This window comes from Rhagoletis pomonella, unplaced genomic scaffold (genome assembly GCF_013731165.1).
Source record: "Rhagoletis pomonella isolate Grant_MI unplaced genomic scaffold, Rhpom_1.0 Rhpom_scaffold_00002, whole genome shotgun sequence".
Classification (NCBI taxonomy): Eukaryota; Metazoa; Arthropoda; class Insecta; order Diptera; family Tephritidae; genus Rhagoletis; species Rhagoletis pomonella.
Window position 1 is genome coordinate 100,299,032 of NW_023458556.1, and position 12,412 is coordinate 100,311,443.

Sequence of the window (12,412 nt, forward strand, 5' to 3'; positions counted from 1 at the left end):
AACGTTGTTGTCACTATTGAGCAAAGAAATATCAAGTTGTTTAGACAAAAATGTATTGTTTGTATTAAATCTAAATTTATTTAACTAAGAAATTGGGAATATAACCAAAATATTGTATTGTATTGTAAACAGAGTATCTGAATGCTACTAATAAATCATAATACTACTACTACTACTACTACTACTACTACTACTAGCAAACCTTTGTGGCGACCACGCTGAAAACACTGTTCGATGGCAACCTTAATTCGGCGACGAACAACAGGAGAAAGAAGACTGAACACTTGACGAACATGACATTCCATTTTTGATAGTCATACAGTGAACAGCATATGTAAATTAGCGTATTAGTAAAGAGTCATTTTTGATACATTAATTTTGTAGTAGTGTAATCACTGTGTAATAGCAATAAGTACAAATAGTAGAAACATGGCAATACTGCCATGGAATAAGTAAAACGTACTAATATACCAAGATGGCAATACCGCCAACGAATAAACGCCATTCCATTGTGTGTCGGCTACAGCATCAGGTGTGCAAAGAATCCGAGCTCGCGACTTAAGTTTAAAAAAATTAATTAAAAACGGAAAATGAGTGAACTGATGCAAAGGAAGGAGATCGCAACTGCCCTGGAGGACATGGGCGTGGAGTTTCCGCCAACGGCCACTTTAACCCAACTACGGGGATTGTTAGCAACAACGGTAGGCGCAACGGCACAAGGCGACGCCAACCAAACGGCAAAGTCGCCGGCAATGCAAGACGCCAATAGAACCGTTAATAACGGCCAGACTCAGCGCAACTCAGCAGCAGCGACGGCTGACAAACAACGCGAAATTGTCCGGGCAGAGGTTGGCGAATCAGCAGTGGAGGAGCGCCAATCACCGATATCGACGGCAGCGTTCGGGAGCGACAAACGTGAAGCTATAGCGGCGGTGATGTGCGGCCAACGTGGAGTAACAACTGAGGCGGCGGCTGCGAACGCCGGCGCAGACCACGCGGTTCATAGAAACCGTTCAGACGATGACAGCGAATTAACCGCTATGGAAGAACGCCTAGAAAAACGGTTACGTATCTTACAGCTAGAAGCGGAGATCAACAAACTTGGAGCGGGCAGAGTAAACCGCACCCTTCCGATGAACTTAAGCGAGATTGAAAAAACCCTTCCGAACTTCAGTGGCGACAACAAAATAAACGTCGAAAAGTGGATCGCCGAGTTCGACGACACAACCAGTGCTTACGCCTGCAACGAAGAATCGAGAATGATCATCGCTCGACGTCTTCTTACGGGAAGCGCCCAAATTGTTTTGCGCATAAGCCGCATCAACACGTGGGCCGAACTGAAAGCTGGACTCATAAGTGAGTTTAAAAAGCCACTCAGCGTGAAGGACGTCTTCCACCAACTGGAAACACGCGTATGGGAGAAGTCAGAGACGTTGGGACACTACGTGTTGTCTATGCAGGAGCTGGCGCAATCGGCTCCGATCGGGGAGCACGAACTAGTCGAATTTATCATAGACGGATTGAGAGACAAATCAACAAAAACCCTTGTCTTCAGCGGCGTCACAACCATCGAAAAACTGAAGAAGTTGATTCCGCAGTACGAGCGGCTACTAATGGCAAGCTACAACAAACGGAGCCCTTCAATCGCAAGCGGGGGCGAGGTACAAGTAAGGTGTTACAACTGTTCCAGGTATGGCCACTACTCGATCGACTGCAAGGAAAAGAGGCGTGAACGGGGTTCCTGTTTTAAGTGCGGGGCAAAGGACCACCTATTTAGGAACTGCCCACTTAAGGTCGTAGCAGCAGTGGAAGAGGACGGCGACTACAAAGCAGTACATTTTAAGGAAATGGTAAGTGTTGCATTCAGTCTAAACCGTGATCGTCCTCATTATGTTTGCTTTTCTTCTCTGCTTGACACGGGCAGCCCATGTAGTTTTGTGCGACAATCGTCCATTCCGGCCAAGGTGAAGTACGAGTACGACCAAAAAATGCGTACGGTTAGAGGTGTCGGAAGGGCCAATGTAAAACCCTGCGGGTGTATCTTTGTACTAATTATATTTAAAAACACAGTGAAATACTTGAAAATCTACATATTGGCCGACAATGAATTGCCCTTCCCGTTATTGTTGGGGAGAGACTTTATGAAGTCGTTTAACATTAGTCTAGTGTATAAAAATGAATTCGTTAATTTAAATAAAACCACACCCAAATCAGAGAAAGAAGTTTCTTTAATTTCGATTGGGAACGTAGAAGAACGTAAGATCTATTCCGATAGAAAAAAAAGTAGGGCTAATTCAGTTACAGGTACTGTAAATGCGGAGACAGAACTTATCGATATTTTTAACATCGAAAATGATGTAAAGGATAATGATTTAATTGACATAAATCCTCGGTTACCTTCAGCCTGGGCAGATAACTTCCGACTTATGGTAAAAAATACTTACGTGCATGAACAAATCGAACTTCCGACCGTTGATTATGAGGCCAGAATTATACTTACGTCAAACACTCCGACCTTCTGTGCACCTAGGCGCTTATCTTTCGCCGAGAAGAATGAAGTTACTCGAATTATAGAAGATTTGCTTAAGAAAAATATTATTACACAGTGAATCCCCTTACGCATCACCAATTGTCCTTACGAAGAATAAATAATATAAAAAAAAAAACTTTTTAATATACAACGCTTTTATAAATGGACTAAAAAAAGTAGAAAATAATATTTCTCAGTCCCATAGAATTTGTTTTGATAACTTTTGATTTGGAAATTTTAGCAAAAGTCGTTATAACCAATTTATGAGATTGAAAATGGAAAGCGTGGGGCGCATATAATAAATAATAATAATATAATAGATTGGCGCTTACACATATGTTAGTGTTTGGCCGAGCTTCTCCTCCGATTTGTGGCGTGCGCCTTGATGTTGTCACACAAAGCGGAGGGACCTACAGTTTTACGCCGACTCCGAACGGCGATTGTATTTTTATGAGAAGCTGTTTTTCATGGCAGAAATACACTCGGAGGTTTGCCATTGCCTGCCGAGGGACGACCGCTGTTAAGAAAAAACCTTTTTTCTATATTTTTGCGATGTTGCTTTGACCAGGGTTTGAACCCAGGCATTGTGGAGTGGAAGCGCGCACTGCTTACCACTACACCACAGCGGCCGACCTACACCACAGGGGCGCATATAATAGCCACCTGAATTGATATGAAGGGTAATATATGTTCATATGTATGTGGATATATGAATAACGACCGCTTAAAATCGATCTCAAATTTGTACTTTCGCTGAAGAAATTTTAGGTCTATGTTATGTAGTTTGCCTATTGTCAATTAAATATAATGCTTTGTATTGCATGCGCCCCACGCTTTTCATTTTCAATCTCATAAATTGGTTATAACGACTTTTGCTAAAATTTCAAAATCAAAAGTTATCAAAACAAATTCTATGGGACTGAGAAATATTATTTTCTACTTTTTAGTCCATTTATAAAAGCGTTGTATATTAAAAAGTTTTTTTTTATATTATTTATTTTCTACTTTTTTGTCTTGTCTGTATAAAATTTCGCGATAGATATTAAAATAATTCAACGATATTAATAGAAAGGTGCACACAGATGCATTTTCATATGTATGTACATACAAACGAGCACCAATTAATTTTATTTAAAGAAATGGCGTGTCGTCTATTTCCGCTGTAGCGAACGTAGTACATAGGGCGACATCTAGATGTCATCTAACTCGCCCTATTCACTACAGATGTCGCCCTATGCACTAGACTTTTTATAGGAACTTTTGAAGAAATGGCGTGTCGTCTATTTCCGCTGTAGCGAACGTAGTACATAGGGCGACATCTAGATGTCATCTACCTCGCCCTATTCACTACAGATGTCGCCCTATGCACTAGACTTTTTTATAGGAACTTTGCAAAGCAAAGGTTTTATGGTGTCGGACACACAACATTGAAAGTTTCTGGATCCACAACATTGAAAGTTTCTGGAGCCACAACATTGCAAGTTGATAAAAGCGTTGTAAAAAATCAGGCGAAACAAGGATGTGCATTGATTATTGAAATCTAAACAAATCGATCGTCGGGGATAATTACCCCCTCCCATTAATAGAAGACTGCTTAGAGTACCTAGGGGAAAACAAAATATTTACTCTATTAGACCTGAAATCAGGATTTTACCAGATTAAGATGGCGGGGGAGTCAGTAAAGCACACTTCGTTTGTGGTCCCAAACGGACAATACGAGTTCTTGAGAATGCCGTTTGGACTGAAAAATGGACCAGCCATTTTCCAGAGATTTATAACTAAAATCTTAAAAGAATTCATTGAGAAAAACGAAATAATGGTTTATATGGATGATATCATCATCGGGAATAAAAGAGTAGACGACCATTATAATCTAGTTAAGAGAGTGTTAGAGAAACTAACCGAGTATGGCCTTCAGATAAAATTAAGCAAATGTAAATTTGCATATAGTGAAATTGAGTACTTAGGTTACGTGTCAAAAGCCGGTATACGCCCCTCCAAAGCCCACATAAAGGCTGTAACAAACTACCCAACTCCCAAGAACCAACGGGAACTGCAGGCGTTTATTGGGTTATGCTCATACTTCAGAAAATTTGTCCAATCATTTTCAACATTAGCTCGCCCACTATACGACCTTCTTAAGAAAAACAAAGCCTTTAATTTTAATGAAGAATGTGTCCACGCCTGCCGACAGCTTAAGGAAAAGTTGGTATCAAGTCCAGTGCTGGCCATATACAACCATGCTAGGGAGACAGAACTGCATTGCGACGCTAGTGCTCACGGCTTCGGCGCAATATTGTTACAAAGACAGGATGACGGCCAATTACACCCTGTAGCATATTTTTCGAAAAGAACATCCGATGCTGAGAGTAGATACCACAGCTTTGAATTAGAAACACTAGCTATAATTTACGCACTACGCCGATTCCGAGTATATTTAGAAGGCATTAAGTTCAAAATATTGACCGACTGTAACTCGTTAAGGTTGACAATTAACAAAAAATTGGTGAACAGTCGAATAGCAAGATGGGCTTTGGAATTAGAGAATTATAACTACTCGATATCTCATAGAGCGGGCACAAGAATGCCACACGTAGACGCACTTAGCAGAAATGATTTCGACTGCGAAAATATAATAGGGGTAATCAATAGCGAAGACTTAGACTTTCAACTACAAATTTTGCAGTCTCGAGATGAAGATATAGTGAATCTGAAAAATAAGTTGGAAAATGAGAATATGAAAAACTTTGCCATGGAAAATGGCGTTATATATAGGTAAGACAACGACACTCTAAAATTATATGTTTCGAAAGAACTCGAAAACGAAATAATGAGAAACACACACGAGCAGTTAGGGCATCAAGGTGTCGAAAAGTGTTACCAAAAAATTAGGATGAACTACTGGTTCCCAAATATGAAAAATAAAATAAATAATTTTAAACAGAATTGCCTAAAATGTATTATGTACTCCGCCCCTAGCAACCCAAACGCAAGACAGCTACACAATATTCCAAAGCATCCAAAACCTTTTCACACAATACATTTAGACCATTTAGGCCCACTTCCGTCTTTGCAATCGAAGCGAAAGCACATTTTGGTAATAATCGATGCATTTACCAAATAGGTGAAATTGTACCCAGTCTTAACGACAAGCACCAAAGAAGTGATCGCTGCACTTAATAAATATTTTGAATACTATAGTCGGCCTCAAAGATGTATAACAGATAGAGGTAGTTGTTTTACATCAAAAGAATTCGAAGAATATATAGAAAATAAAAATATAACCCACATAAAAGTAGCAGTACATTCCCCGCAGGCAAATGGGCAAGTAGAAAGGGTAAACCGAAGCTTAATAGGCATGTTGGCAAAACTCAGTGACCCGGTAACTCATTCAGATTGGGTGAAACAGTTAAATAAGATAGAATTCGCACTAAATAACTCGACAAATAGATCGATTGGGGTAACACCAAGCCAGGCATTGTTCGGCGTCAAACAACGTGGTGAAACTATAGATAAACTCGCAGAATATCTGGACGAGTACATTTCAGGCCCGTGGGGAGGGATTTAGAGAAAATACGCAACGGCGGTGAAGAAAGTATACAAAAATTGCAAAAGTATAACTGAGATCGAAGTGAGCAGAAGAACGTAAGGGTAAACTCGTTTCAAGAAGGCGATTTCGTGGTGATCAAAAATATAGACACAAACGTAGGCGTTAACAAGAAGCTTCTGCCCAAGTTTAAGGGGCTGTACTTAGTCCATAAGAAACTTCCTAATGACCGGTATGTGGTAAGGGACATTGAAAATGGGCAAATTACTCAAATACCATACAAGAGTATAATCGAGGCATGTCACATTAAACCATGGAAGAGCAGAGAAGGGCACGGGTATATGACTGAACGCAACACTTAAGAATAGACGTAGAAATAGTCTGTAAGCATATATATATTTAGTTTGTAACGTATGATCGGGCCGATCATTTAGGTCAGATTGGCCGAGCTGTAGTAGTGTAATCACTGTGTAATAGCAATAAGTACAAAATAGTAGAAACATGGCAATACTGCCATGGAATAAGTAAAATGTACTAATATACCAAGATGGCAGTGGTAGCGGCAGCGTAGGCGCCAGTGCAAGCGTCGACTGCAACGATACACCGCAAATAAATTCAGTTTTTGGTAAGTTGCCGTTTCCCAAGCTCAATTACAAATTTCAAGTGGGATCGGTGTTTATAAAAATCGACGCTTGGTTTGAGCTTCATGGATTTGGTGTGCGCAAGGAAAAGGATAAATACACAGCCATAATCGCGCATGCAGAGGATTATATTCTCGACCAAGTGTTCGACTTAGTTCGCTCACAACCAACCGTGGCCCCATATTCGACACTAAAAAAGGCAATATATACAGAAATTTAGTGACTCAGCAATGGCACGTCTGGACAAGTTAACTGGGATCCAACTAAATAGGCGACAGAAAACCCAGTCAGTTGCTCAGCCAGATGCAGCGTACAAACGCCACCAAGGACGAATCAGTTATCCAGCAGTATTGGCTTAAACAAATGCAATTACCGCCGACGCAGTTCTAGACGCTTTAAGCCGTGACGCTGGCATTTCAACATTTTCGAAGCCCTACGTCGCCGTAATCGAAACATCCGATGAACGAGTGGTAACACTCGAAAAACATGTAAAAAAGCAAGACGCCCTGCTCGATGCCATCAATAAGAAACTCGACCAACTTTTGCCCTCAAGCCGTAGCCGTCAGCGAGAACGCTCCCAAGCCGCCGCTAAACGTTCTAACACACCACACCGCAGCGCTAGCAGGCAGCAAGCACCTACTTGCTGGTATCATCGAGAGTACGGTACTCAAGCCCGTAAGTGCTTAAGCCCGTGCGACTTTCACAAACCGTCAGAAGCAGCAAAAAACTAATTTCAACCGAAGCTCAAAAGCTTGAGTTTCGGGAAAGAGACAACATCGAGCAAACTCCCGACAATAAGACAGTTCAACAGCCATAGGGTGAAACAACGTCAATACGAACTCCAGGTAAAACCCGAAAATCTCTCAAACTCTAACCGACTTTTTATTAAAGACGCTAAAACGGGCGAACAATTTCTGATTGACACCGGCGCGGAGGTGTCGGTGGTACCCTCAACAAGAGCATGTCGTTCGTCAAAGTGTGCACATAATCCGCTTTTCGCAGCCAACGGCACCACCATTAAAACCTACGGCGCTACCCGACGAACGCTTGACCTCGGCCTTCGACGTGCTTTCACGTGGAGTTTCGTGGTAGCCGACACCAAACACGCAATCATCGGAATCGATTTCCTCAAATACTTCAACTTGGTCGTCGATGTAGCAAAATCAAAATTGATCGACACAACAACATTGTCTCGGGCAGGCGTTTGCAGCCTTGAAGGGTTCACATGTATCAAGACGTACGACGAATCATCCGAGGTCGCAGATTTGCTCCGCGAGTTCCAAGAAATCACACATCTCAACACGTCATGACCAGCGGCAGATCAAACAGGTGTCAGGCACTGCATCGAGACAAAGGCAGCGCCGGTTTTTACCAAGCCGAGGCGTCTTACCCCAGACAAGTTCAAAGCTGCGAGGGACGAGTTCGAGTACCTAATCAAGCTCGGAACCTGTCGCCCATCGAAAAGCGTATACGCTTCTCCCTTGCATTTAGTACGAAAGGCAAATGGCGAATGGCGCCCGTGTGGCGACTATCGCGCGCTCAACGCGCGAACAGTACCAGACCGGTACCCGCTGCCTCACATCCAAGATTTTACGCACTTCTTGTACCAAAAGGTCTTCAGGAAAGTCGACCTCAACTGAGCGTATCATCAGATCGCGATAGAACCTTCCGATATACCCAAAGACGGCGATAACAACGCCCTTTGGCCTGTTCGAGTTTACGCGCATGACGTTCGGTCTTTGCAATGCCGCCCAGACGATCCAGCGGTTTATGTACGCAGTCTTCCGTGGACTCGATTTCGTTTTCGTCTACATTGACAACGTCTGCATCGCCTCCGATGATACGCGCCAGCACAAAGTTCACCTGCGGAAGGTTTTCGAACTTCTCCGACAACATAATGTCACGATAAACCCGGCGAAGTGTGTGTTCGCAAAAGCAAGCATCGAGTTCCTCGGGCACACGTTTACCTCCGAGGGCTTCAAGCCCTTACCAACCAAAGTGCAAGGCATCATAAACCTTCCACTCCCTAAAATCTCCAAAGAACTGCGTCGATTTTTGGCAATGGTAAATTTTTATCGTCGATTCCTCCCACACGCAGTACAGCACCAAGCACCGCTCGTTCAATTAATACCAGGCCACAAGAGAAACGACACAACCCCCCAATCAACTGGACCGACGACAAAATTCACCATTTCAACGAGTGCAAAAAGCAGCTCGAGAATGCAGCACTTTTGGTACACCCAGCGCCGAATGCACGCACCTCGCTTAGTACGGACGCCAGCAGCACAGCCGTTGGTGCCGTACTACACCAAATTGTCAACAACGAGTTTCAGCCGATGGGGTTTTTCAGCCTTAAACTAACAGAGACACAACAAAGATACAGCACTTATGACAGGGAACTGCTGGCGGTGCACCTGGAAATCAAACATTTTCGAGGCATTCTCGAAGGAAGGACGTTCGAAGTACGCACGGACCACAAGCCATTGACTTACGCTTTTGCCCAAAAACCTGACAAGGCTTCGCACCGCCAGATACGCCAATTAGATTTCGTCAGCCAATTCACGACCAATATCATCCACGTTTCGGGCGTCCAAAAAACACTACAGCCGATGCGCTCTCACGCATTGAAGCTATAGAAGCAACAACAATAGACTACAATAAAATCGCCGAAGCCCAGTTAGACTGCCAGGAAATAAAAGGATTTTTGAATAGCAATCAAACGTCACTTCAGCTAAAACAAATTCGTATACCTGGCACAAACGTTACAATCTAGTGCGACATCGCAACAGCAAGGGCTCGTCCATTTATACCGCGATCATACCGTAAAGTCATCATCAGCAAGATGCACAGTCTTTCTCATGGCGGGGTGCGCGCTACCACTAAGCTAGTAAAATCTCGTTTCGTTTGGCCCAATATGGGTAAAGACATCTCCGATTTCGTCCTACGATGTACCAGCTGCCAAAGAGCAAAGGTCAGCCGGCATGTTCGCTCACCACTACAAACAATAGCGTTACCCTCGCAGAGGTTCGAGCACATCAATGTCGACCTTATTAGTCCTCTCCCACAGGCCGGGAGATACCTGTACTGTCTCACAATTGTCGACCGATACACTCGATGGCCAGAGGCAGTACCGCTCAGGGACATGACAGCAGAGACGGTCGCGAAAAAACTTGTAAGTATCTGGTTTGCACGTTTTGGCATCCCAGCGCGCATCACTACCGACCAAGGCAGGCAATTCGAGTCACACTTGTTCAATGAATTGTCTCGCATGCTCGGCATCACCCACCTCCGTACGACAGCGTATCACCCACAAGCAAATGGCATCGTGGAACGATGGCATCGATCGCTCAAAGCATCCATCATGTGTCAAAAAAAAGTATGATTGGCCAAATCGATTACCGATGATCATGCTCGGATTGCGCTCCGCATTTACGCCGGACATCGGTACAACAGCCGCTCAGCTCGTCTACGGCACGACACTACGCTTGCCGGGAGAGTTTTTTGACGAATGCCGTCCTCAACCACAGTCCGAGTTCGCAAAACAACTTGCCGATGTAATGCAAGACATACGTCCAACCCTCACAGCAAACCACGACAAAACCAAACCATTCGTGTTCAAGCAGCTAGCGGACGCAACCCATGTGTTTGCGCGAAACGACAAGATACGGGCGGCGCTTCAACCACCATATGATGGACCATATCTTGTAGTGGCCAGACAAAATAAGCACTTCACAGTTAAAATAAACCGCGATAAAATCAACATCTCCATCGACAGGCTTAAACCGGCGTTCATCGAATCTGATAATATCGACGATCCGCCGCAAACGACGACTCAACCATCGAAACCAGCGCAAGAGTCTACCACGAACACGATTACTCTATCTCAGCGACATCTTGCCACATCAACTCAGCCGATTTTACCCCAAGACATTCCCACTAGGGATGCCAATCCCGGGATCCCGGTGTTTTTCAGGTCCCGAAAATCCCGGGATTTACTTGTATTAATCCCGGGATCCCGACAATTTTTAAATATCGGATTGAAAGTAAGAACTTGTTTATTACAAAATTTTATTAAAATAAATTCTTTTAAATTTCCAAGAAACTTGTTATATTTCAGTTATATAATATGGCGTAAATTGATTTGAATTGAACACTGCATCATTTGGTAATATTTACAAATAAATCAACTCATTCAGTCGAACGGAGTAAGCTTTTATTGTTCAAAAATTTTTACAAATGAGGTTAAAAAAATCATTTACTAGTGTATTAAAAGCTGTGAGTTTAACCATATATGTATATGTATATGTACTTATATTTTTACAGTTAGCTCAAAAATGTTACTTAATCGACTTCTGCTGTTCTGTTGGTTAACATTCTGCTGGTTAACATTTACTGTGCAGCTACATGATCAAGAATTTGTTTTCAAGTTGATCACACATACTGCTTGTTAAAATTCATTAGAATTGACAGCTTCGACGTAGCTGCACGCAACTTGAGTCAGTTTCAGTTTCAAGATGCTTAAAATTGCAACTTGAAAGCAATCTCTTGATCGTGTAAATGGCCGGTTAGTTCAACATAAAATTTCCCCTTTTTGCCCTGCTAAAAGCTATGAGTGTGCCACATTGTCAACTGAAAATATATGCAACAGCTGATTTTCACAGAACTATTGCTTAATAATTTCGTAAATTCAATTAAGGATTTTGTACAAAGCTAAAAATCAGAAGGGATTATGAGTGAAACCGCCAGTTGCTCAAATGCTCAGTGTAAGTAAAACCCACATTACATTTGAGTTTTTAAATTGATTGCCTTTTTACAGCATTCGTTCCACACGAAACAAAGGCAAACGATGCCAAGTCGGTATGGTATCATTATTTGGTTACTAGAGACAAAAGTGAGGTAGCCAAATGCAAAAAGTGCAACAAAATCTTACAAACGAAAGGTGGATCCACTAAGGGCTTACACACGCATTTAAAAACACACAATTCAAACATTGTGCCTAAGGGAGATGAACGTGATGAGTCGCCCGAGCATGTTCCTGGCAAGCAGCAAAAGATTGTAAACTTTTTTCCAAGTAAAGCTCAAAATACTCTTGAGACTTAGCGCGAATGACTGCAGTCGACGGATTTACCTTTTCAGCATTTGTTAAGTCGGCTGACTTGCGACAATTGATGATTTCAAACGGTTTCCACGTACCTAGATCGCGGGAGACGATTCGAAGTATGGTGCTTAATTACCAGAAAGGTATTCAAAAGAACGTTGTGGAAGAAATTCAAAAATTTTATAGAGACGGTGAAAGATTTAGCTTGGTATTTGATGAGTGGACGTCCATCTCAAATAAACATTATTTAAACATTAACATATTTTCCAAATCAAAATTTTGGAACTTGGGTCTAGTTCGTTATAAATGTTCAATGACAGCTGAAGTGTGTGTCGAAAAATTGCAAGAGCGTTTACTTGATTTTCAATTGAATCTTGACCAAAATATTGTAGCTATAACAACGGATGGAGCAAGTACGATGATTAAAGTCGGAAGGCTTATAGAACCATACCAGCAGCTGTGCTTTGCGCACGGTCTCCAACTAGCAATTATCGATGTTCTGTATAAAATTGGATCAAGACCTACAACACTCAGTAAGTACTTTGTATTTGTCAATTAATAACTGTAACTAATTACTTTATTTTGAGAGAGGCTAA

The 12,412-nt window shown here is 42.3% G+C and overlaps 1 protein-coding gene across 1 annotated transcript; it reads left to right on the forward strand.

The window, feature by feature from the left end:
* Positions 1-503: 503 nt before the first annotated feature.
* On the forward strand, positions 504-2,017 carry LOC118734797. Its single transcript, XM_036464486.1, has 2 exons — positions 504-1,850; positions 1,925-2,017. The coding sequence occupies exons 1-2, from the start codon at positions 591-593 to the stop codon at positions 1,931-1,933; spliced, it is 1,269 nt and encodes a 422-aa protein (XP_036320379.1). The 5' UTR covers positions 504-590; the 3' UTR covers positions 1,934-2,017.
* The last annotated feature ends 10,395 nt before the right edge of the window (positions 2,018-12,412 follow it).